Genomic DNA, 23,801 nt, shown 5'->3' on the forward strand with positions numbered 1-23,801 from the left:
TCATGTTCTTGGAAAAAAGTTTCCAAAGTGACCATAATGTTTAAACAGAAGTAGCTTTTTACCTGTGAACTGAGCTGAGTTTTAATCCAGTTGAAATAATAATTCAAGTCACTGCCTTCCATAAGTTCCCTCCCCCACGCAGCCAGTTTGGCAATAATTCTTGCTGCCTGAAAGAGAATGCAATAAACAGAATTCTCAAGCGCAGCAATTTCAGGATTCAGTGAAAAGTCGTACAAGCTCTGGAAACCAAGTTTAGGTAAAAGATGGCCCCTTACAGAAATCTACCTGTTTTCTATGTAGGGGACTCTTCATGCCTAGTAATTTTGTTTCTTAAGCTTTCTGCTCCTTCTACTTCCTAGTAATTGGTATATTTTCACAGTGTTATTGGGTACCTATCTCCGATGAAGTTCACAAGACACCAACAAAGACCTCAGAAGCAGGGGAGCTATCAATGGGCTATTGCTGTAGGGCACTATTACAGTCAGAAATCCATCAGCAGTAAGACACTTAATGGTCTAACACATACATGAGTAGGCTTACTTTAAGCAACGATGGCATATGCAAATGCAAATGATTGCAAAGTATTAAAGTTCTGTACTTAAACTGAAGCAAGTCATCTTCAAGAAGGAAGAAGTTTCAAGACCAGAAAAAAAGAACAGAAATTCTACCTTCCCTTTTGGTTTTAAGAATGAAGTTGAGGAGTGAAAATGTAGTCACGTTAAGAATTTTCATTACGCCTATAGCACAAGAATACATAAAATAAGAGTATATGCTATGCCAGCCTTTCCAAATTATGTTTGAAGTAACTCTACATTGCAGCCTGCAGCTTATTTGCAGAAACATTTGAGCCAGCTTATATATGAGGCAGTCTAACCACAAAACTACTGAGGTAGGGGTTAATTTGCCTGCATACAGCTCTGTGATGCGGTGAGGAGACTATTCCAGGCATCTTTCCACTGTACTGCATTCAGACATGCAGCACCATCACCACTGATTTCTAGAGGGATTATGAGCGTAGAGATCATTGTTCCAGACTCTTACTGAAATGTGTCAAATCCACTTCTGAATGCAGCCAAGTAACCCTATAAAATCACTTCAGCTTTAAAACATGATATATTAGATCACTAGCTTACTGTGCTCCCGAGTTAAAACTCCTACCTGACCCCTGAGTAAGGGACCATTCATGCCTAGCAGAATTTGAGCCGGAACACAGAGAACAAGTATGATGTGGCAGCAAAAGCCTTCCAGTGTGCGGGGAGGGAGGAGGGGGGGAAAAAAAAAAAAAAAAAATCAAAAAAACTAACACAAACCTGAAACTTTGTTTTGAAAACATTCATGTGCTTTAAAAAAAAAAAAAAAATGCACAAAGAGTACTAAAAGGCACAATAAGGGACCAAACAGTGTTTTAAAGTGGATTCACATAACATAAGGTTCTCTTACTTCTGAAATTATTTGTATATTTTTGCAATACCTAAAGAAAACAGTATCTGAATAACACATCTGTGAGTAGAGAAATACTGGGCATACAAATTTCTGTACTATATATTTGAAAGCCACCATTCTAGGGAGAATAATTAGTTTGCACTGCAAGGGTCTAAAAATTACACTTTACCCGCACACTTGAGAAGTCAATATTGTCCAAGTTTGCTCAAACTGCAGTTTTGCAAGATGGCTCTTCAGCAGCAATACCACAAAAAAATAAATAAAAAACCCCCAAAAAAACAACACCCCCCCAAAAAAAAGCCACAAAACACCACCAGAACACCCACAAAACAAAAAGACCAATCAAAAACCCCCAAAAGCCTCCTCTTTCAGCTGCACCAAGTAACCTGATTCTATGGTCATGCAGTGAATCAGTTGGATATTTAAAAAAAAAAAAAAAAAATCAAGCCTGTCATTTTTCTTGAAAATAGGCCAGCTCACTGTTCAAGTCACAGCACAGCCTGAAACACAGTTGCACTGACCACAGTCAAGGGCAAACAGGATGACTTGCCTAGAATTCCTTGCACAAGCACCGCCACCACAGCATAACATGGGCCAGGTATGTGGTTTTATAGTTTGAGCCACTGATTTGATTCTACCATACCATGCCAGCATAAACATATGCAGTGAAGAACAATACATACCCATGCAGTTTTCTCCCTGTTCAAGCCATAATACACAAGTTTTATTGGTGGAAACTATGGTCTCCATTAAGAATTTACAGTAATACAACCATATTTTTCCCCCACAAGGAAAAAAAATGCAGAGATGAAGTGGCCAGTTCTCACCACAGATAAGAGGAATATTGAGAATGCCAGAAAACTTCCTCCATACACACCAGCAGCACCCAGTGGCTCAAAGCACAGCAGATGCCATACAACACACATGGTTGTACTGGGCTTGGCTGGGATGGACTTAATTTTCTGCATAGCAGCTCATGTGATGCTGCGGTTTAGACTGGTGACCAAAACAGTCTTGATAACATACCAACGTTTTAGCTGTTGCTGAGCAGTGCTCGCACATCAAGGACTTCTGTTTCTCACTCTACACTTCCAGTGAGTAGGCTGGGGGGGGGTGGGGCAGGGCAAGAAGCTGGGAGAGGACTAAGCCAGGACAGCTGACCAAAGAGACATACTGGCTGGGTATCAGTCTGCTGGTGGTGTGTGATTGCTTTTGCATCGCTTCTTTTTGTTGGATTTGTTTTGGGTTCCACTCCCCCCCTCCCTTTTTTCTCCTTCATTTATTAAACTGTCTTTATCTTGACCCACAAGTTTTCTCACTTCCTCCCTCCAAATTCTCTCCCCAGTCCTGCTGTGGGAGACTGTGCAAGAAACTGGGTGGAAGCTTTCCACCACAACAGCAAACACTATTTCTTCCCCAGTATGCTTACAAACTATTTTAAGCAGATTTCAAGCCACATGATAGTGATTTGAGCATATGAGAGAATCAGGTTCATCAAGGTAAAGCTATTTCTCTTTCACAGGATGAGAACTTAAATTCTAATACTTGTACAGCATGAGGAGCATTGACTGGCAGTTGTGACAAAAGTTATTTTTCTAGTTATGTCTTATTGTGCTTAATTAATTCTAAAATCCTTGCTTTTCTGAGCCTTTAAAGCCTGCTCTAATCTCCCAGAAAAAACAATGTTAATAAACATGTAACTTTTCCTTCTAAAATGTGGTCAAGCGAAGCTTGTATTAAGAATGACTCATCTGGACTGCAAGAGGAAAACTTTCCAGTCCAGGCAGTAGCTTAGCTTCAAACTCCAAAATCTCCTAAAGAAAAATAAAACCAGCACTTTTTCTCTGCCATCTTCAGAGACAGGTTCATTTAAAACTTACCATATGCACAGTGAAAAGATCTTGTCGATTCAACATCGGCAGAAAATAGGACCATGCAGTGTTTTTACCACGTTTTGCATAATCAAAGAAGATACAAACACGCTGATGATTTTCCTGTGAAAATTGGGAGAGGGGAAAAGATGAGACACTTGTAAAAGTATTCAACATAAAGCAGTTATTTGCTCCTCATTATGTTGGCATACATTATCAGAGTGTAACCTGGCTTGTAACAGCCCATGGAAATTTTTCAGTTTGACAGTTAAGTTGTGGATACAGTTCATTTCAGCACTCCCAACATTAAAGTTACAGATTTGGGGTGGGGGGGAAACAAACTCTGAAACCCTAGTTATATCGCAGTACTCCAACACCTGCTTGAATAAAAATGGATGTACCCTTTTGGTCAAGGAAGCAGAATGAGAGAAGTGAGAGACTAACTAAATACTGTCATTTTCCAGAGGAACACTACTCTTCATCCCATCAATTATGCTTGAATAAAGTCCATACAAAGTTTTTCACGTATTGCTACTTTCACACAAAAGCCTGTTGTTCAACTTGGCTTCGTGCGCTATAAGTGAAACTTCGGAAATGTAAGCTAGTCCTGCTTCCCCATTCCTCTCAATGGGAAGCAAGCCTTTCTTTCCCAGCTGAGGTTGTAATTGTTCAGCTGTTATCTCAGGATACGTAGGAGAGGACATCGTCACCAGAAGTCTGTTCTCCAGGCTTCTAGGCTGAACCACAAGAGACCACAAGTATCTGAACCTGGGCACCATGCACAGTTTCTTCAAGCATTTCACTTAATAACCACCATGAAAGCAGCTATTACGGTTCTCCTTAAAGCAGACCAGAGAAGAGGCCATGCAACCCCAAAGGAGAAAGAGGAGCTCTGATATTTCCTAATAGCCTAGAATACAGACAGTCTTCCAGAAAAATCAAATACCTGAATTCTTGCTTTCCCCCAGCATTTCCATGTACTCTCTAGCCTGGTGGATAGTAAGTTTTCATTCTAAAGAGATGTCCCCCCCATTGCAGTCAAGCTACTACAACAAAGTATACAAGGAAGGCAAAACTGTTTGAAACACTGTAACTGGGAAACTGACATGGGACACTACCCAATGAATTTATTTTTCAAACTCCCCTAGCTGAAGGGCTTTCCTCCATCAATTCAGCATCCTATCATTAATTATATGGACCAAGAATCAGCTAGGCAAGCCTGCTTGTTGGAATACAATCTGTTAAACACAAGATGACCTGAATGTATCCATGATCCAAATGCTGGCATCTTACTAAGCATCAGACTTGCAACCAACCCTGCATTGAAAGTATCAAAAGTTACTGCACCAGGTGGTCTGCCAATTGCTGTCCTGATCACTGATAACTGGGTAAGTCAGGTGTCACTAGTTATCTGACAGTCATAACCCTTACAGTGACTAATGTTATATATGGCATGTGTCAAAAAGCACTCAAAAACCCTCTCAAAATTTGTTGTTCAAATGAAATTTAAAAAAAAACAAAACAAAAAAACCCCCAACAAGTTAAGATGTGAGGAACACAGTGCCTTGGTGGAGAGCCTCCTGTCTGTGAGGGCTAGTTTGATGAAAAATGGCAGTTCAATCAAATAAATAGCTGTTAGCACCTACACTTGTGCTACACAGTCTATCTAAAACGATCAGAACTAACTAGATCAATGAGTTCAGTTTACAACAGAACTAAGAAGGAGACAGACAGGTCTGGAAGCAGAAAAGCTGAAATAACTTCAACATGCTGTTTATCAGAAGACTAGTCTGGTTTGCTGTTAAGGTGGGGGGTAAAGACAGGAAGGAAGGAGTGGAGAACTGCCTACGGCCCTAAAATATATAGTGCTGCACCTTCCTAAGCAGCTACTGACTACACCAATAAAATGGAAATCCTGAAGCTCTCATATCAACAGTTGAATAATATAGCATCTGTCATTTCTGAAGAAGCATAATGAAGCTCACTTGGGTGGTACTGTTACCTGCACTAGCTAGAGTGCAGGTTCTTAAAGATTTCACAAGTAACAGATTGTGAAGTGTGATGGGGTCACTAATCCAGAGAAATTGTTCCAGGTATTTATCATATGGATAGAGTAAGAAATGCTTCCTCAGGGATTCCAGTATGCTAACACTCTCCACCTTCAGAAATAAGCAGAATGGTGACATTCTTATAAAGCAATCACCACATTAATTTCACTTCTGACAGCCTCCAAAAGAAACCTTTCTTAGAATGATGATCAAACCCATAACTAGAACTGCTGGAACAATCCTAGACACCCAGGTAGGCTTTTGGTGTGCTCAAAACACAGGTGATATGATTTTTTACAACCTCACAAGAAAAGCATAGGAAGATAATAACCATCACAGACAGTCATTATCAACACAGACAAAAGCTGGATACTGTTACCTACAATAGTTTCTAGAAGTTTCAGCTATGAAAGGTAGCTTGCAAATACTATTTGTTCATCTCATGAAACTGCAGTGAACATCCTTGCACAAAATAATTTTACCGAGTCAGCAGCACCATGACAGGCCATGTTCTTGAACAATTTCTCGCTTAAGATCTTTGCATGTACTGAATTAAGAGTACTCGGGCAAAGACAGGAGACTTCATATCCACTATTGTGGATTCTTCTGTCCATGCAGTCTGCAGAGACCTTGCACTAAACTCACAGTCACAAGAGTCAATGGCCAATACGCTGCTTTCTGCCAAGAATCTTACACCTTGAAAATGTGCAATAATGTCCATAAGGCATCACTGACAGCATGTTCTACCATCTGAACACGACCAAAAGAAAACAGAAGTCCTGTTTCAGCCTCGCATAGTGGAGGCATGGGGTGTTAGGAAGCCCTGGGATGATGTCATGCAGATGCCTGCACACAAGCTCTCTCTGGCAGCAGCGAGATATCCCTGAATAATGAAGTCATGCAGATCATTGCAAAAGCCAGTGCAGCCTTTCAGACACTGAAGCAGAATTTCTAAAGTGAAAAAGGCATCCGATTTCAAACAAAAGCAAATACATACTGTGCACCAACATCTCTATTCTTCTGTATCACTATAAAGTCTGACAATTTAAAGTCATTATTTTTAACATTAAGAATTCCACATATGCCACTTCTGTGGCAGGGTAAGGCCCTGAACACAGAAGTGTCAGTGCATGACCATAAAGTCAAGAAAACATGTTAATCTAGACACATATGACAGAACCAATATGGCAAATAAGAGATTACTCAAAACTACTTTCTGTGACCACCTAGAACTAATGCAATTATTCAAGAGTGGGCCACTAAAAGCCTTTACCTGTGGGGTATTGATTCCACAGCACAGATGGTATCAAGTATTACATATTGTAGCTATAGCCTATGGGCTAATGTCAAAGCACATAAGCAAAACAAGACCCACGAACATGCACAAAAAGTTCCAAAGAAGGGCAAATGAAAAGATTACTTCTGTAGCCACCAACATGTCTCACACAGAAAACATTCCCATTCCTCACAAAAGTAGCCATAATAAACAGAGTTCCCACACACTAAGACATGTTTGTCATCAAATGCATAAACCAAAACAAGGTACTCCCAGCTCAGTGTCCTAATCAAGGAATGACACTGGGGCTCCCTTTTATCTTCTCTGCTTCTTGATGTTTGTGTCACATTTGAGAAAAAATAAATTGAAAGAAAAGAGGAAGAGGGTCAGGGTGACAAAGCTGCAGATGGGCATGAATAAACTGCCACCACCAGCACCAGCTATTATTCTAGCAGTCAGGGCACTCACTCAGGGCTCTAATGTGCAGACAGGCACCTGAGAAAACACCATAATCCCCATGTTATATGTATTGTGGAGAGGCTGACACGTTTCAACTTGGCTGTTGACAATACTGAATACTCAGAGCTGGGATTAGAACTCACATGGTTCACCTCCTAGGGCAATGCCCTAAACTGTTAAGTTATCCCTAGACACATTTCACTGTAACCTTGTATTAAACATAACATAAAACAGCAGAAGAGAAACTTTCAAACAGCCAGATATTCTATGTGAATACCAGGAGAAAACTTTGCACAACTCAACCTATCTTGTTACATCATCACTCCAACCACTTTCTCAGTCTACTAGAGAGTGAAGAAATGCAAAAGCAGGATTATCTGATTGAGTAAAGTCTCCTCTTGACTTGTCAAGGTCAGCACAGCAGTCCTGACACGAAATTTAACAGCCTATTCTTCTAAGTCACTGTATCCCATAGCTACAAACAGCTACATATTTTATTGAATCAAAAGTTCCTGTTTTATAATTAAACCATGCAGAATTTCAGAACTTGTTGTCCTAAACAGTCTAACTTATGGTGGAAATGTGAGGCTGCAGAAACTACACCTTCTTGCTGAGGATGGCCAAATTAACACTGTCAAAGGAAAAGCTTCAACAACTTCAAGTTAAAAGTCATATCCTACCTACACAACAGGAAAGGACTGAGGTCACAAAACATCCCTTAACATCCAAGTTTTGCATCAAAGATGGTTGAGAGCCAACAGACAAGCATACAGGTATGTTTTATTTCCAGAATATGAACATGCATATACAAGACTAAGTCACCCATACAACTTTAGTCCTAACATTTAACTTCTGAAAATTTGAAAGAATATTTTTAATACAGTATGACAAACACCTGAATAGACCTGAATTAGGCTAAGGAAACATTCAAGCATGCATTTAAAGACTTAAAAATAAGACAGGTTATTGACCTACTTGCAGCATATCATCAACCATAGTCAGAATGTACTGAACCGTCTGTTCCTTGGAGATATGAGTCATAAGGTTTATAAATGTTTTAGCACACTAGAAAAATAAGAGACATTAAAATTAATATTAGCAATTATCTTCATTCCTTTTGATAATATAAAACAGGACCTCATTAATTCACAGTTAAGTCTTACATAAGCATTGAGCATCCCAACATCTTGCTCAATTGCAGTAACAGATGAATACATTTGACATTATATTACAAAGAAAATTTTCTGTCACATTGATCATTACCTTTTACAAATTGTTTTATGGCTTTCAAATGAAGTAACAAGTACTCACTAGTGAAAGCCAGCAAGGTGCTTTGTTGAAAGACTAATTAGAAAAGTCTCCATCAGCGCCTTTTTTTGTGGCAGTGAGGAGAAGAACCAAGTAAATCGACAAAACAGCAACAAACTTAGACACAGTGTAAAAAAGTTTCAGCAACTTGCACGGAGGGAGGGAAGACAGGTCACTCTTACATGTTCACTTCTTATACCTTGTAGACAAATCTTTGTTCATATTTGAGCTGTTTTCTGCCTCCTGAACAACTCTACAATTTCAGGAACAGATATAATAGCCTGGAACAGTCACAACACTACTTTTTACACTTCCTCCTTCCCCTTCACCACATTCAACTAAAACCGAAAGAAAAATGAAACTCTGAACTGCTATACTGTAATTATATAGTGGCATATAATGTTCACCATATATGCTTTTGTCACTACACAAATTACAGTCCATTACATAGCAGTCACACAATACAATTTGGCGGGGGGGGGGAAGGCAAGACACAACACAAACCAAAACAAAACTAAAGTAGAAAAAAGGGCTGGAAAGTTTTGTGTCTTGAGTGCATCTCCTACTCTTTCCCCCTGCCTCACCCAATCCTCTTGACGTCTGACATTGTCTGCTAGAAGCTCAGGCTTCAAGGCTTGAAACATCATTAAAGTGTCTTTGAGCATTCTGCCTAGACTCCACAAGCCAAATAGCATGGGTCACCTATCAATCTTCTATCAGCTCTGTCCAGTGGAGATGTCTCACATCTTACAGTGCCTAAAATGACAACTGTTTTTAAATAATTGAATCCACCTCAGTAGTCAGTGGGCTCTATTGCTGGAACTACATTACAATTGTTCAGCTAACTAAGTGGAAATCTCACTGGCAGTAGCTCTCATCAATAAACTATAAGGAAAAAAGCTCAAAAAAAAAGAAGTGACTCAAGTAGAAGTGTGCATGATTAAGTAAACTGGGATGACAAAACACTTGAGCTAGCTTGTCTCACAGAGTCAAAGTCAGATGACATTTAATAATTAATAGGTTTTTAAAAGAATGTCCGACGTATATCTAGAAAAAACAGAATCATAATAGCAACTTTTATACTTCTTCCATAACCTCTTTAACTGTATACAGCCAACAATAAAATAAGAGTTGGTACCAAAATTTCTTTCCATCCTCCTCCCCAAAAGTTAGATTATTAAAAGAAAGGAAAGTTACTTGATAGCCTTCTGTTTGCAACAACTCCTGTTTTTCTTCTGGATTTCTCTTCTGTTCAAATCTTTGAATAAATTCACAGTCTTCACCTGAAATCATCTGCCCTCTGAAAAGCAAAATATGAAACCATAAGCAACATAAACAGTTTACATGGCAACACTCAGGTATCAGGGGGGCTGCAGGGGCAGCTTCTATATGAAGACAGCAGAAGCGGCCGCTGTGTCGGACAGAGCCAGTTCCAGCCAGCTCCAGGACAGAGCTGGCACCGGCCAAAGCCGAGCCACTCAACAACAGCGGTAGCACCTCTGTGATAACATATTTAAGAAGGGGTAAAAACTGCTGCACAACTGCAACCAGGAGAGAGGAGTGAGAATATGTGAGAGAAACAACTCTGCAGACACCAAGGTCAGTGAAGGAGGAGGGGGAGGAGGTGCTCCAGGCACCGGAGCAGATTCCCCTGCAGCCCGTGGTGAAGACCATGGCGAGGCAGGCTGTGCCCCTGCAGCCCGGGGAGGGCCACAGCGGAGCAGATATCCACCTGCAGCAGGTAGAGGACCCCATGCCAGAGCAGGTAGGTATGCCCTAAAGGAACCTGCAGCCCATGGGAAGCCCACACTAGAGCAGGCCCCTGGCAGGAGCTGTGACCCTGTGGAGAGTAGCCCATGCAGAAGCAGGATTTCTTGTAGGACCAGTGACCCCATGGGGGGACCTATACTGGAGCAGTCCATTCCTGAAGGACCACATACCCCGTGAGAAAGGACCCATGCTGGTACAGTTCGTGAAGGACTGTAACCTGTGGGCAGGACCCCATGCTGGAGCAGGGAAAGAGCATGAGAAGGAAGGAGCAGCAGACATGAAGCGTTATGAACCACCTGCAACCCCATTCCCTGTCCCCCTGCACCACTCAGGGCAAGGAGGTAGAGAAGTCGGGAGTGAAGTTGTGCCTGGGAAGAAGGGAAGGGTGGGGGGAAAGTGGTTTTTAGATTTGTTCTTATTTCTCATTATCCTACTCTGTTTAATTGGCAATAAATTAATTTCCCCAAGTAGAGTCTGTTTTGCCTGTGATGGTAATTGGTGAGTGATATCCCTGTCCTTATCTCGACCCAAGAACTTTTTGTCATATTTCTCCCCCTGTCCTTTTGATGGAGGAGGAGTAATAGAGCAGCCTGGTGGGCACCTGGCAGCCAGCCAAGGTCTACCCACCAAACCTCATTTTCTTCAACCTGATATCTCAACAGTATCGCTTTACATTCTACTGTGGGATATAGGATTGGTAAAGAGCTCCTTTCTGCAAAAGGTCTCGTGTACAAGGAATTTAAAACTAATGACAGAATAATCTCTCTAAAGCCTTTCCTGTGCATCGCCTCCACTCGGCAGCATTCTCTAAATAACTCTTTAAACTTCCAGAGGCTGAATGCAATGGTCAGTGGAAACAGCTGTGAGAACTGAAATATGCACAGCTAAGCATGTTTTGCCAAAATTATGATACATAACATGAATAATAGCCTAATCCAACCTGAAATAAGTGCTGAAAAATAAAATTAATGGTTCTTTCAAGTTTACCATAAGCACTGAAGAGAATTTTAAGGAATACAGAGAACTTAATTACTAACATATTTTTAGTTTTCACTAAGCACAACATTTCAGCTTTTCCTGGCAGTTTAAAAAGTGATATGCATGCAAGCTCACCCAAACACACAGCAAGGGGGCTTGGTACAGTAAACTGCTGTGGACACCTATAAGCTAACAGATCTCTACTTGATCTTCTCTTTAACTTAATATTCAAGGGGTTACTGCCAGCATCAGTGCTTTTTCAGAAAGCTGTTGACTCAGCTGAAGAGCTGGCAGAATATTGTTGGGTTTTTGTTGTAATACAAAAAACTTACCATCACAACAAATAACAAACTTGTCAAAATACTACAGTCAGGTACTCTTCAGGTAAGAAAACTAATTTTAATTCAAGTCCTGAAAATATCCAAGACTTTAATAGGTGACTACCTTTACTAGTTAATACCAGGAGTACTTCAGGAAAGAAGAAAATTATGCACATCATCATCAATATAAAAGTCACAGGGGATGAAAGTATTAGACATTGCTCCGTTTCAGTTATTTCCAAGACTCATCTCCTATTACATTTCCATTGAGTCAAATGCCTCTTCCACTTTGCAAAGCTATGTAGCATGGATTCTTTTAATCCATCTTTTCCATGTTCTGGGTCAGTTTCCAGATGTTCCATTAAAATCCTTGTTAACTTACAGAAATGTTAGCTTTCTTTTTCCCCTCTCTCCTTTTTTTTAATTGGCTCACCTGCATTCTTGAAACACAGAAACATAAATAAGACCTACAATGTGTTCTTGTCTTACCTCTTACTTAAATGGTTATGTCTTGAGGATGGCCTTATCATAGAGACATCTTTTACATATTTACTTTCCAAGCAAAGAACATAAGTAGTCCAGTACCATGTGCACCATCCCTGTATTCTAGCTGCTTTGTAAGAAATATCCTCATATGCACTGAGGAAAGGAAATTAAGACTTACTAGATGGAAGATTCATAAAGCCAGTGGTAGTCCTCAACTAGTTTCTACTAAAACTTAACTAATTATAAACAAAAAAGTAATTAGCCAATGACAACCATTCTGCTACCACATGCCTTTTAGATTGTGTATTTTCTTGCCTATTAAGGATGGATTTGAATAGTTATTGAAAGATGAGGACAATTCATTCGCCACAAATACTGGACTTAACGATCCGTGAGTAGAAGTATCTCATGTTTCAATCAATGCTGGCCAAGACAGGGACTCGTGGATGATACTGATATCAAGTCACCAGATGAGCTGCTTTATAATAGTATTGCCATTTAGGAAGCACTTCAAAGACGACATAAGGTGAACTCTTAGTTTTTAGCTCTAATGCTTGAAAAAGCCTCAGCCCAGGAAGAGATGCTTCTTTATAGCCAGGCTATTAGAAGAGGTCTGCCAGCAGTCAAGGAAAAAAGCTTTCAAGCTTTTGCTTTCATCCTACATTAGACCACAGGAAAAAAAAAAAAAGAAAAAAAAGGGGGGAAAAAAAAAAGGTGTGGGGATTGATGTTGCCTTGAGAGGAAAAGAAGTTAGGGTTTACTCTTTATTGCTTTTTAAGTGTCATTCAAAAAAAAAAACACTTTCCAACCCATACAAAAGAGTTCAAGGGATATTTGGCAGCTCTGTAAACAAGTTGTTAATATTTTATCAGGGATCTCATACATCTGATTAATAGTTTTAGTAATTTCAAATGCATTCATTTCCATTCATCTCATTTTAAAATTGAAATAACTGATTATTTAGTAAACCTTACCTACCAGTGCAAAAAAACCATGAAAAATGCAGAGCAGCCTCAGACAGCTGGTACCAGCTACCATGATGCTATCACCACCTTTTCCTCATCTCCTCCTCAGAGGGACAGGAATTTCGCAGCACCTTCAAGCAAACAGTGCAAGTAACCAAAGCTTCCCTCCATCCCTCTTCTAACAGCCATTTAATTTCTTATTTTCCAGGATATGTCTACACAGTCTTTTGTCAACATATGAAAGGCACTTTGACTGAGTTTCAGGTGTCTGGGTATATCAGGCTTAGACCAGGAGTCCTGTAACCACATTTTAAAGCTCTGTGCTTGAGATACTAAGGCCTGCCTTTGAGAGCACTAGCTACAGGAGAATAAACTAAAGCTGTGTAAGATTTAGAAATCATGAATTTGCGAGACCACCATTTTTAAAACTTCTTGGTCTCACAAGATGATTCAGAAACTTGTGATTTGTTCTCTTTATTATGCATTTCCTCCAGCAGCTCTTGTTCCTTTTTTTTTTTTTGTTTGAATGATTTAACAAAAGTCATTCTGGAGGTTAGGGTTTTTTTAGGTTTGTTTGTTAGTTTGGGGGGGGGGGGGGTTTATTGTGGTTTTTTTTTTAAAAAAAAAACCACCCCAACACAACAACAACACACCCAACAACTTTTGACCACATCTGCAGCAAATAGAATAGAATCGTTTAGGTTGGAAAAGACCTTTAAGATCATCCAGTCCAACCATTAACCTACACTACCAAGTCCACTCTAAACCAATCAAGGGTAGACTAGACTAAACCATGTCCCAAAGTGCCACATCTACCCGCTTTTTGAACACTTCCAGGGATGGTGACTCTACCACCTCTCTGGGCAGCCTGTTCCAATGCTTGACCACCCTTTCCATAAAGAAATTTTTCCTAATTTCCAGCCTAAACCTCCCCTGGCGCAGCTTGAGCCCATTTCCTCTGGTCCTATTGCTAACTACTTGGGAGAAGAGACCAACACCCACCTCACTACAACCTCCTTTCAGGTAATTTTAGAGAGCGATAAGGTCTCCCCTCAGCCTCCTTTTCTCCAGGCTAAACAACCCCAGTTCCCTCAGCCGCTCCTCATAAGGCCTGTGCTCCAGACCCTTCACCAGCCTTGTTGCCCTTCTCTGGACATGCTCCAGCACCTCAATTTTTTTCTTGTATTGAGGGGCCCAAAACTGGACACAGTATTCCAGGTGCGGCCTCACGAGCGCCAAGTACAGGGGGACAATAAGCTCCCTGCTCCTGCTGGCCACACACAAAAAAAAAAAAAAAAAAAAAATGTGGCTCTTAAAAGAGCCTTTGGGTTCTCGAGATGGTCTGGGAGCAGAAAGCTTTAGCCGCCGAAGCTGTAGAGGGTGCGTCCCTGGTGCCTGAGGGCGTACACCACGTCCATGGCCGTCACCGTCTTCCTCTTGGCGTGCTCCATGTAGGTGACGGCGTCACGGATCACGTTCTCCAGGAAGACCTTCAGCATGCCGCGCGTCTCCTCACAGATCAGCAAAGATGAAGCTCACATGAAGCCATCATATCACATGCTAAGGCATAATTTCTTTTATCCAGTTATCTACAGTACCTTCCACATGCCTAAAAGACATTCATTTGATCCAACTGCTCAACAGTTTTAACATTACAAAATTAAAACAGTAAAACAGGCTGACTGTACTGGACTAGATCAAATTTAAAAAAAAAACAGAAAAAAAAAGAAAAAAAATAAAAAACCACACACACACTATAAGTTAGGAAACTTCTATCTTTCTTTAAGACAAGATTTTCTTTTAAAGTCCAAGATATTTAACCCGCTTTAGAATGTATCCCCCACTCCCATGAAACTAAAATAGATATATTAACATCAGAATTCACAAACATATATGTAAAGTACTTGAAGACACATGGGAAGCCAAGTACAAATTAGCCATCAGGTATGATAAAACATGAAGTATTGTCAAATGCTGTATACCTAGAAAACCTACAGTGCAGTAAGATGCAAGTTAAACTCTGAAACAAGTTCACTTTTCCACTGAACTCATTTACTACCCTTAGAAAGCCAAACCAAACTTGCTTCAAGCAAGCTAACACACCTTCCAAAGGCATTCTGACACCCCGAGGCAAATGCTGAGAGCAACCACAGAGTACAAAACAGCAGTGCATCGTATTTTCAACTAGCAGAGGACATCAACACTTCTAAACTGCTACAAGTCTCAAGATCCAAAGGCAGGAAGTTCTGTACAGAACTAATGACCTCAACTACATTCAGTTTCCAGAAGGTAGGCAGACCTACACATCACCTTCCACTGTCCCAAGTTTTGCTACTTTCTTCTCCCTCAGACACAGACCCTAGCTAGAATTCAATACAAAGAAAGTGTAAATTTTAGCATTTAAATAAATAAATTTTAAAAAAATAATCTTTTTCCACAGCCTAATTTTGAAGAAGTGAGCAGTGAACACAGTGGCAAACCAGTAATATGTACAGTTGTCATACCTAAATATTTCAGTTTTGTGCCAACAGTATACACAGAAAACATCATGAGTCAGCAGTTGTGTGTTAGCATAGTTTGACATCTAGTTTACAGTTACAACCTTCAGAGATGGAATAAACACTATGCCAGTTAATCTTTAGCTTGAACTACCTCTACAAGAGAAGTCAGGCTACTAGAGCCTGACCAACTATTAGTAAGCCATTTTACTTTTGCACTGAAGACCCAAGAGAGCAGAAAAGAACTTCAGAACTGTGTGACCCAGATGCCAATGCTTTTGTGACTGATGCAATCTTTAAAGCATCTTTATACACATACAACTGCCACAGCCAGATTTTAAGGAAAAAAAAAGTAGTAAAACACCAAAAAACATTCATCAGAATTTCCTGTGAAGTTCTTTGACTCCAACTACATAAATACTATCTATAGTTTAAGGAATACAAATTGAGTCATGCCTGAGTTGATGTATTAGCTTAGGGAAAACAAACACAAAAATCTTTCCTCTAATGTAAAAACATCTGAAGACTTGAAGTATGCCTCCATATATTTATATGCAAGCTTACCACACTAAATGCACAGATTGCTGGAACAGGAGCTCAAAAGAAAGCGAGAAGTGTCCTTCAAAACCACCAGCACCCCATCTTCCTTCTACTCTACAGACCAGAACAAACCACTCTGACCTGCCTCTAATAGGTGCATCAGAAGCAAGCAGTTTTCACTTCTTAATAATGTGCTTCATTCCAGAAATGAGTCAATATAGCTGCACTAACTGATTTTTCAACAAATCCTCAAAGACACCATCACATCCAAACCTGCCCATTGTAAAAAGGACATGTCTAAAAACAGGTATAATTTCATTTTCTCTTTAAAAGCATCAAAAGTTCTGCTGATGTTTTCCAATAACTAATGATAAGCAAATTTGTCAGCCAAGGAACTACAGGTACCTTCACAATGGTCCACAGTCCCTCTGGCACCACTTAAGTTCATCCTTGAAGCTACCTTAGCCAGACAGCCAGGCTGTTATCAGTAAATACAAGACACAAAGATTACACTTATTTCAGAGCAATAATAAACAGGACACACTGTCATTGACAGACAGAGGGCACCAGGCATTGAACAGTCTCACAACAGGATCACAAACGCTAGCCAGATGCACTACAGTAGCCTCCAAAACCTGGCTAACCCATCAAACAGAGGACATAACTAGTACATTCTTCTTTCATGGACTGCAGAACAAAACAAAGTCAAGTTCTACACCTAGAATATGAAAAAGAACCATCAACCCTGCCTCTTGGTCAAAAAAAGTTACATGGAAATTTGCTGACAGATAAATAAACAAAACTCCCCCATCGTTATTCAGCACCAGAGACAGACAACCCCAAGAATGAAGGCAAAATATAAATGGTAGACCACATAAAGCACAGTCAAGCAATTAATACTACATATGTATTCAAAACACGACTCCTTACCAAACAGAACCATCTCCTATACTAACAAAAGCAACAGATGTATCTCACCAGCCTTATAGTCTGAACCACTAGAGATGCAGTGAAAAAGACTACCCCATATTCACTTAGATTGACAGTGAACAATTGCACTCCCACTTTCATCCCGAATAACTGCAAACTAGCTGTTCACTTGCCACTAGGACAGCACAGGAACAGCTGTCCTATCAGAGGCATAACTGGGCACACAGTAACAGCAAAAGCCATTTAGATTGTTTGACATACTTGGTAGCTGCCACTGTCAAGTTACCACACCAACCTCACTCTTTCGCCTGCAAAGCCACTGTAATGTCACACTGCAAACTGAACAAGGAACTGAAAAAATAGCCTAGAAAAAGGAAGTTTCTTCAGCAGATCAGTTCCTTAATCCAGCTTACCATGCAGATATACATACCATACAATCACAAAGAGAAAAAAACAACAACTGAATGAATAGAATAAGCAAGACTGAACTACATAGCACAGGGCAAAGCAGGTAGTCATTAACGAGATTCTACCATGTTAGCATTTCTCAGTTTGCATGTGTACAGTTTTGCAACCTTATTTTAATATATAGCATATATTTATGTATCACAGCTATCTGGAAAAAAAAACGATCTTTTGCAAAGTGGTGTAATGTTGATAATCACAAATCTATTTTCCTCAGCTTGTCTCTTGCTACTCCCAGTGCCATTATATACCTTCCAAATTAAACTCTGAGATTATCGGAAATGGCAGCACAGCTCTCCCCACACTGAAGTATTTGTTTCAGCCTACTCCCCGATTTATTTGTTTCAATTGCTCTCCAGCACTATTCTTCCTTTAGTTAAGGTACGGCTTATTTTCCTGGACTAACAGTCCAATTTTGCTAGTACAATTTGTATTCACACATAAGGCACTTCAGCAATAGAGATAACCTATCTACACATAAGACAACTCTTACTGTAAACTTTTCTTACATCAGTATTTGTCCAATAAGGATAAAATGGAGAATGGTGTTTGAATGACAAGGAGAAAAAACAATGCACAGTTTTACCACATATTTGTGCAAACATATTATTTTTTATTACAGCATTCAGTTCACAGAAGTAGAGTTCCCTTTCTTGTAATAAGTCATAAGAAAATTTTCCCTAACTATTTCCACTTAATGTAGACTTTTTCCAACTATTTTCATAGGACCAAGACAGAACGTTCCTCACTGTAACACAATGTTCCAATGTAACCCAAAATCCCAACAAGTCTAACACTTAAGAGGGAAGGAAAAAAACAAAGAAAAAAAAATAATTGTGGAAAGTTTTTACTTACTGGAGATACGACTGCCAGTTTACTTTGTTTGCCCGAACTTCAGCAGCTTTGGCAGCAATGATGTTTGTTGGAACAGCAGCATCTACAGCACCTCGGATATCCATCTTAACTGATACTTAAAATGTACCTAGAAATGCAAATAAGATTTGAGACCTCTTATTAAAGTATTAAAGAGCAGAGTATCTGTCCAATATTTTAAAGGAAAAAAAGGAAATTGTGTTTTCAGGTGTCCCATTCCCTAAAACCACACTCAGTACTTCTGAGAAATCAAAGTTTTATACAGCATCTAAAATGTGACTTCCCTGAAGCAAACAAAAATAAGCCATAACTACACACTAAAGCATAACCGATCACAGGCTTGCTAAAATCAAAGATATATAGCATTACTAAATAACTCCCAGTCTTGTAAATTTTCAAGCAATCAAATTAAGTTATTTGAATAAAGATTACTTTTCTGCAATGCCCAAGTAGCCCTACAGAAAACAGAAGCTGTCTTTCTTCCAAATCAGGACTGATGATAAGGTTTAAAATTCAGTGCACACTTCCCCCCTCCCCCCACATATTAGGACTGATTTTCTTCAGGTATTTGTCTAAGAGTCTTTAGACATTAGAAACACATGAACTACAACTTCAGAAAAGAAACCCAAGTTATATAAACTAAAAACCATGTTACATGGCCTAACAAGAAAACTCAAATCATCACCGTCCAGAAAGCAAACTGAAAAATAAATACAAACAGAAGCTCTTCATCAGAACATACTATATTACCATAGACAGTGACCTTCACCACCTTTGCTTTCTCCTTCCTTTACGGTTTAATCTCCACTGGGCTTTGATGCCAAAACAAGACGTGTGTTTGCAGAGAATTGAGACCCAGACGGAGCAGGAATTCCTTACAACGTAAACTGCACCAAGCCTCTCCACACAGCCTGTTTCTGGACTTTTTTGGCTCCCTTTACAGAAGCAAGCAAGAGCAAACTGGCACACTCTGCCCCACCCCTAACCAATATGCCTCGTTTGTATGACTGAATGAAAACATGATTCTAACAAAAGCAGGAAAAAAAAAAAAGGAACTACCCTGAACAAACGGAGCAGCAGAACTGCCCTCCTTTTGAAACTACTTCTGGGAGCACCCACAAAGACGGCACCATTTACTATGTCCTTCAACGACCACTGAGGGTCTCCTGGCTCTGACGTGACCCAGACAGAGCCATTTAAATACTCCTCAAGCCGCAGAGGAGGGCAGGGCCGGTAACAGCGGTTTCAGCAGTATGAAAGCTATAGAGGTAAGTCGAAGAAGCCGAGAGGCGCCTAGGGCAAAGGAAAGCGGGGGTGAGGGGGTGGTGAAGGGACTTGGCCCCCGTCCTGCCACTCCCTGCACACGCTCACAGACACGGCGGTCTCCTGAGGGGCCCGGGGGAGCCCAAACCTCGGGGAAGCCGCGGCGCCAGGCAGAGCCCCTCGCACCGCCCCGGGCCCGCCAGAGCCGCCGTGAGAGGCCCTGCGGTTCCCTCACACCACCACCCCCTCACGCCCGTCCCCGGGGCGGGCAGGGCCCGGGACAGCTCTCACTCACCCCACGGGCACGCCGGCGGGTGAGGGCCGTGGCAGGGAGAAGGCTGCGGCCGCCCCTCGGCAGGCCCGGGGAGCCCGCGCACCCGAAAGCCGCCGCCGCCGCCGCGCTCCGCAGCGGCCCCACAGCGACCGCCGTCACGTGACGCCGCTCACCTGACCGCGACGGCGGCCTCCGAGGGACAACTCACCCCGAGCGCGCCCCGCCCCCGCCCCCGCCGCCGGCAGCCGCGCGGTGGGCGGGGCTCGCGCGCGGCCCCCCCCACCCCCCCCACCCCCCGCAGCCGTCTGGGGCTGTGGTGTGCGGCGGTAGGCGTGTGCTTGCGTGGCTGTCCGTATCTAATTGCATGTACATCTTTAGGGTACATGCTTATACACACACACGAGCCCTGGAACAGGCTGCCCAGAGAGGTGGGGGAGTCACCGTCCCTGGAGGTGCTCAAAAACGGGTGGAAGTGGCACTTTGGGGCATCGTTTAGTGGGCATGGTGGTGTTGGGTTGGCAGTTGGACTGATGATCTTAGAGATCCTTTCCAACCTTAATGATTCTCTTCTAGTTTTACTTGCATTAAAAAATAATCCAGCCACCAAGCCAGGAAACATGAAATTAGTTGTTACTCTACCCTTAATTGGTTTAGTGGTGGACTTGGTAGTGTTAGGCTAATGGTTGGACTGCGTGATCTTAAAGGTCTTTTCCAACCTAAACCATTCTATGATTCTATATAGATACATGATATATGATAGATGATATATGATACATGATATATGATAGACATATCCATAATAATGGATTTAAACTAAAGAAGAATAGATTTAGACTAGACGTTAGAAAGAAGTTTTTTACAATGCGGGTGGTGAAGCACTGGCACAGGTTGCCCAGAGAGGTAGTGGAGGCCCCATCCCTGGCAACATTCAAGGTCAGGTTGGACGGGGCTGTGAGCAACCTGATCTGGTTAAAGCTGTCCCTGCTCACTGCAGGGGGGTTGGGCTAGATGACCTCTAAAGGTCCCTTCCAACCCAAACCATTCCATGATTCTATGATTCTACATGATATAGATTATAGATACCTGTATAATTTTATCTGGGGATCTAATCCCGTACTGAGAAGACCGACAGCAGGACACAGCCTGTCGGTGCCCACCCGTGCTCTTTGCTGACAAGAAATGGCTCAGTGTTTCTGCAGAGAGAACACGAGGCAGGCTGGGAAGGGCTGAGGGGCTCCCCTCAGAGCTGCCCCCCAGGGCAAGCCCCTCTGGGCCCCCCAGGGAGGCCCCTGCTGTCCCCCCTTGTGCCCTGCCAGGGTGAGGGGCCGCCAAGCCCGGGAGGGAGCCCCAGGAGGGAAAGGGCCGGGGAGATGGCGAGCAATGCCCCTGGCGCTGAAATGTCTCCTTGGGCTCTTGTCCTGGTTTCGGCTGGGATAGAGTTAATTTTCTTCCTAGTAGCAGGCATAGTGCTGTGTTTTGGATTTAGGAGGAGAAGAATGTTGATAACACACTGATGGTTTAGTTGTTGCTGAGTACTGCTTATGCTGGTCAAGGACTTTTTCAGCTTCCCATGCTCTGCCAGGCGCACAAGAAACTGGGAGGGGGCACAGGCAGAAGAGTTGATCCAAACTGACCAAAGGGCTATTCCATACCATATGACATCATGCTCAGTATATAAACTGGGGGGGGTTGGCCGGGGAGCAGCAATCGCTGCTTGGGAAACTGTCTGGGTATCGGTCGGCGGGTGGTGAGCAATTGCATTGTGCATCACTTGCTTTGTATATCATTATTATTATTATTATCATTATTATCATTATTATACTGTTACTATTAGCATTACTATTTTACTTTATTTCAATTATTAAACTGTTCTTATCTCAACCCAGGAGTGTTTCTCACTCTTACTCCTCCGATTCTCTCCCCCATCCCATCGGGGCAGGGGCAGCGAGCGAGCGGCTGCGTGGTGCTGAGTTGCTGGCTGGGGCTAAACCACGACAGACCCTCCATGTTTTTTTCCCGGGACCCAGCATTTTCTTGCTTTCTGCCTCTCATGCTGCAATGGGGCGAGCTTGCTCTTCCCTGCAGCTGGGAAGCGGGCAGGTGCTCGCTTCTGGCAGAGACGTCCGTGCCGCGCTGCGCCGGGCCGGGCCTCAGCCCGCTGGGTCACACCGCTCCCTCCCCTCGCCACCTGCGCCGGGGGCACGCCATTTCCTTCTTCCCAAGTCGCATCTCAGCGGGAGAGACACCCTGCACGACTACTTCCTTTTTTAAAAAACGGCCTGTATATGTTGGGATTTGTCTCTATAAGCGAAAGGAGCGGGAAACTTTTCGCACTAAAAGCCCAAGTGTTTTGGAAGCCACAGGCTTAAACTTCCATGTTTCCAAGAAAAGACTTCCGTCTTCAGCTGCTGAGTGAAGTTTTCCAGTCATACTGTGGTGAAGTGCATAGACACACCGCTCCTAGTCAGAAATGATCCTGAAGGGTGGTTCTGCTAGTGTATAAGGAGAAAGGGCAGAGAGAAAAGAAATAGGGCAGAGAGTTTTGTGTGTGAGCAGATGGAGACAGCCAATGTAGAGCTGGCCTAGAGATGCCTACAGGTCACTTTTCATTTTGCTAGACTCTCTGTATTTTCCATTTAGAGGAGACACTGTTCTTTAAATTATACCTGGCCAGTACCTCTATTGGGTTTTTTTTTAACTCAGGGAGGGTTTTCGTTACTGTGCCACTGATTAATTATACTTCCTCCCTAAGAATTTTTCCTTTATAACAGCTCTTTCTTCATACCACAATAAAACCGTTGATTTCTTGATAACATGACCATTCGGCTTAAATCCCAGGCACAGTCCAAGTAACAGCATTTGCACTTCTCTGTGCTTTAGCAGAAGAAACCTCTCTAAGCCATGTGCACGCTCTGTGTCATCTAGTCTGTAAGAAACACATCCATTAACGTGATTCTGTGGATTACTCAGCCCATGGGGCTTTAAGGTTTAATCTAATACATTTGTGTTCTTGTAGGTTGCTTTACATGCAGTGATGAGAAATGCTTGCACAATTCCTGATCTGTAACATAGACATCTCCACACATTCTTGAATAAAAACCTGTTACTTTGAAAGTTTATTTGAATCTGATTTTTATTTCAGGGCTGAGAGACAGAATTCGGCCTTATTTTAACCAGTTCCTCTTTTATGAGTGTTTCTAACTTCTGTCCCGTGGCGTTCTGCATTTCCTGCTTCTGCTCTGCCTTTTTATTGGCATGTCTTATCTGCCGCTCTTGTTTCAATTTTTTTTGTTTCCAGGCACCTGGAATAAATGTTCACCTTTTCCACAGTCATTGCAAACCATGTTACTAATGATGATACATATGACTCTACCCATTTTATAAAGAAACCAAAACACAACAGGCTTACAAGATAATCTGAACAAGGGTTGATGCTTTCTAAATGGGATTTGCAGAATGAAGGCATCAAAGGCCTGTACAGTGATCCTACAAGCTACCTTTCAGCCCTTATCTAAGCTGGAGGCATGTCAGGCTTTCCTTCCATGAAACTTCCTCAGTTGTCCACAATGATACTTCTGCCCAAACCCCAAACTGTCCCAGCACTGAAGACACTGATGACTTAGTGCCTTCTCTTGCCTAAGCCAGGTGTGATATTCCTTCACTCTTCCAAGCTCAGTCCAGTAGCTGCTCTCAGAGTTTAAGTAAACCCATGGAAACTGGTTCAGCACCTCTGAACGTGCAGCTCCAGCTGCCAGTTTTAAGACACAAATAGTGTTGCTCCCCGTCATGTGCCCCTATGTCTAGCAGGGTAACGTCCCGAATACTTGGTTAGTCATGCAAAGCCATTTCTTCTGCTGGGGATCACCTATTTCAAGGAAATCTTCCAAAACACGGGATTGTAGTCTACTTTGCACAGCATATTTCTCCCACCCCTTCAGCACACTTCTGGCTTAACCCAGGTACCAGTACCCGAGTACCGGCTGAACCCAAGTACAAGTACACACAGGATTGTGGTTCTCTCCCTTCTAGTCCCT

The 23,801-nt window shown here is 42.0% G+C and overlaps 1 protein-coding gene across 1 annotated transcript in view; it reads right to left on the reverse strand.

Moving 5' to 3' along the window:
* ATP6V1H (ATPase H+ transporting V1 subunit H) overlaps positions 1–19,824 on the reverse strand; it is a 51,416-nt gene extending 31,592 nt beyond the window's left edge. Inside the window, exons 1-6 of the mRNA XM_075704839.1 lie at positions 19,789–19,824; positions 18,213–18,339; positions 9,603–9,705; positions 8,073–8,162; positions 3,324–3,437; positions 63–167 (exon numbers count right to left, since the gene is read on the reverse strand). Of these exons, the coding sequence (XP_075560954.1) occupies positions 63–167; positions 3,324–3,437; positions 8,073–8,162; positions 9,603–9,705; positions 18,213–18,316 (516 nt within the window). The 5' untranslated portion in view covers positions 18,317–18,339; positions 19,789–19,824. The remainder of the gene's footprint in view (positions 1–62; positions 168–3,323; positions 3,438–8,072; positions 8,163–9,602; positions 9,706–18,212; positions 18,340–19,788) is intronic.
* Between the last annotated feature and the right edge of the window lie 3,977 nt (positions 19,825–23,801).

Source organism: Pelecanus crispus, chromosome 2 (assembly GCF_030463565.1).
Source record: "Pelecanus crispus isolate bPelCri1 chromosome 2, bPelCri1.pri, whole genome shotgun sequence".
Lineage (NCBI taxonomy): Eukaryota > Metazoa > Chordata > Aves > Pelecaniformes > Pelecanidae > Pelecanus > Pelecanus crispus.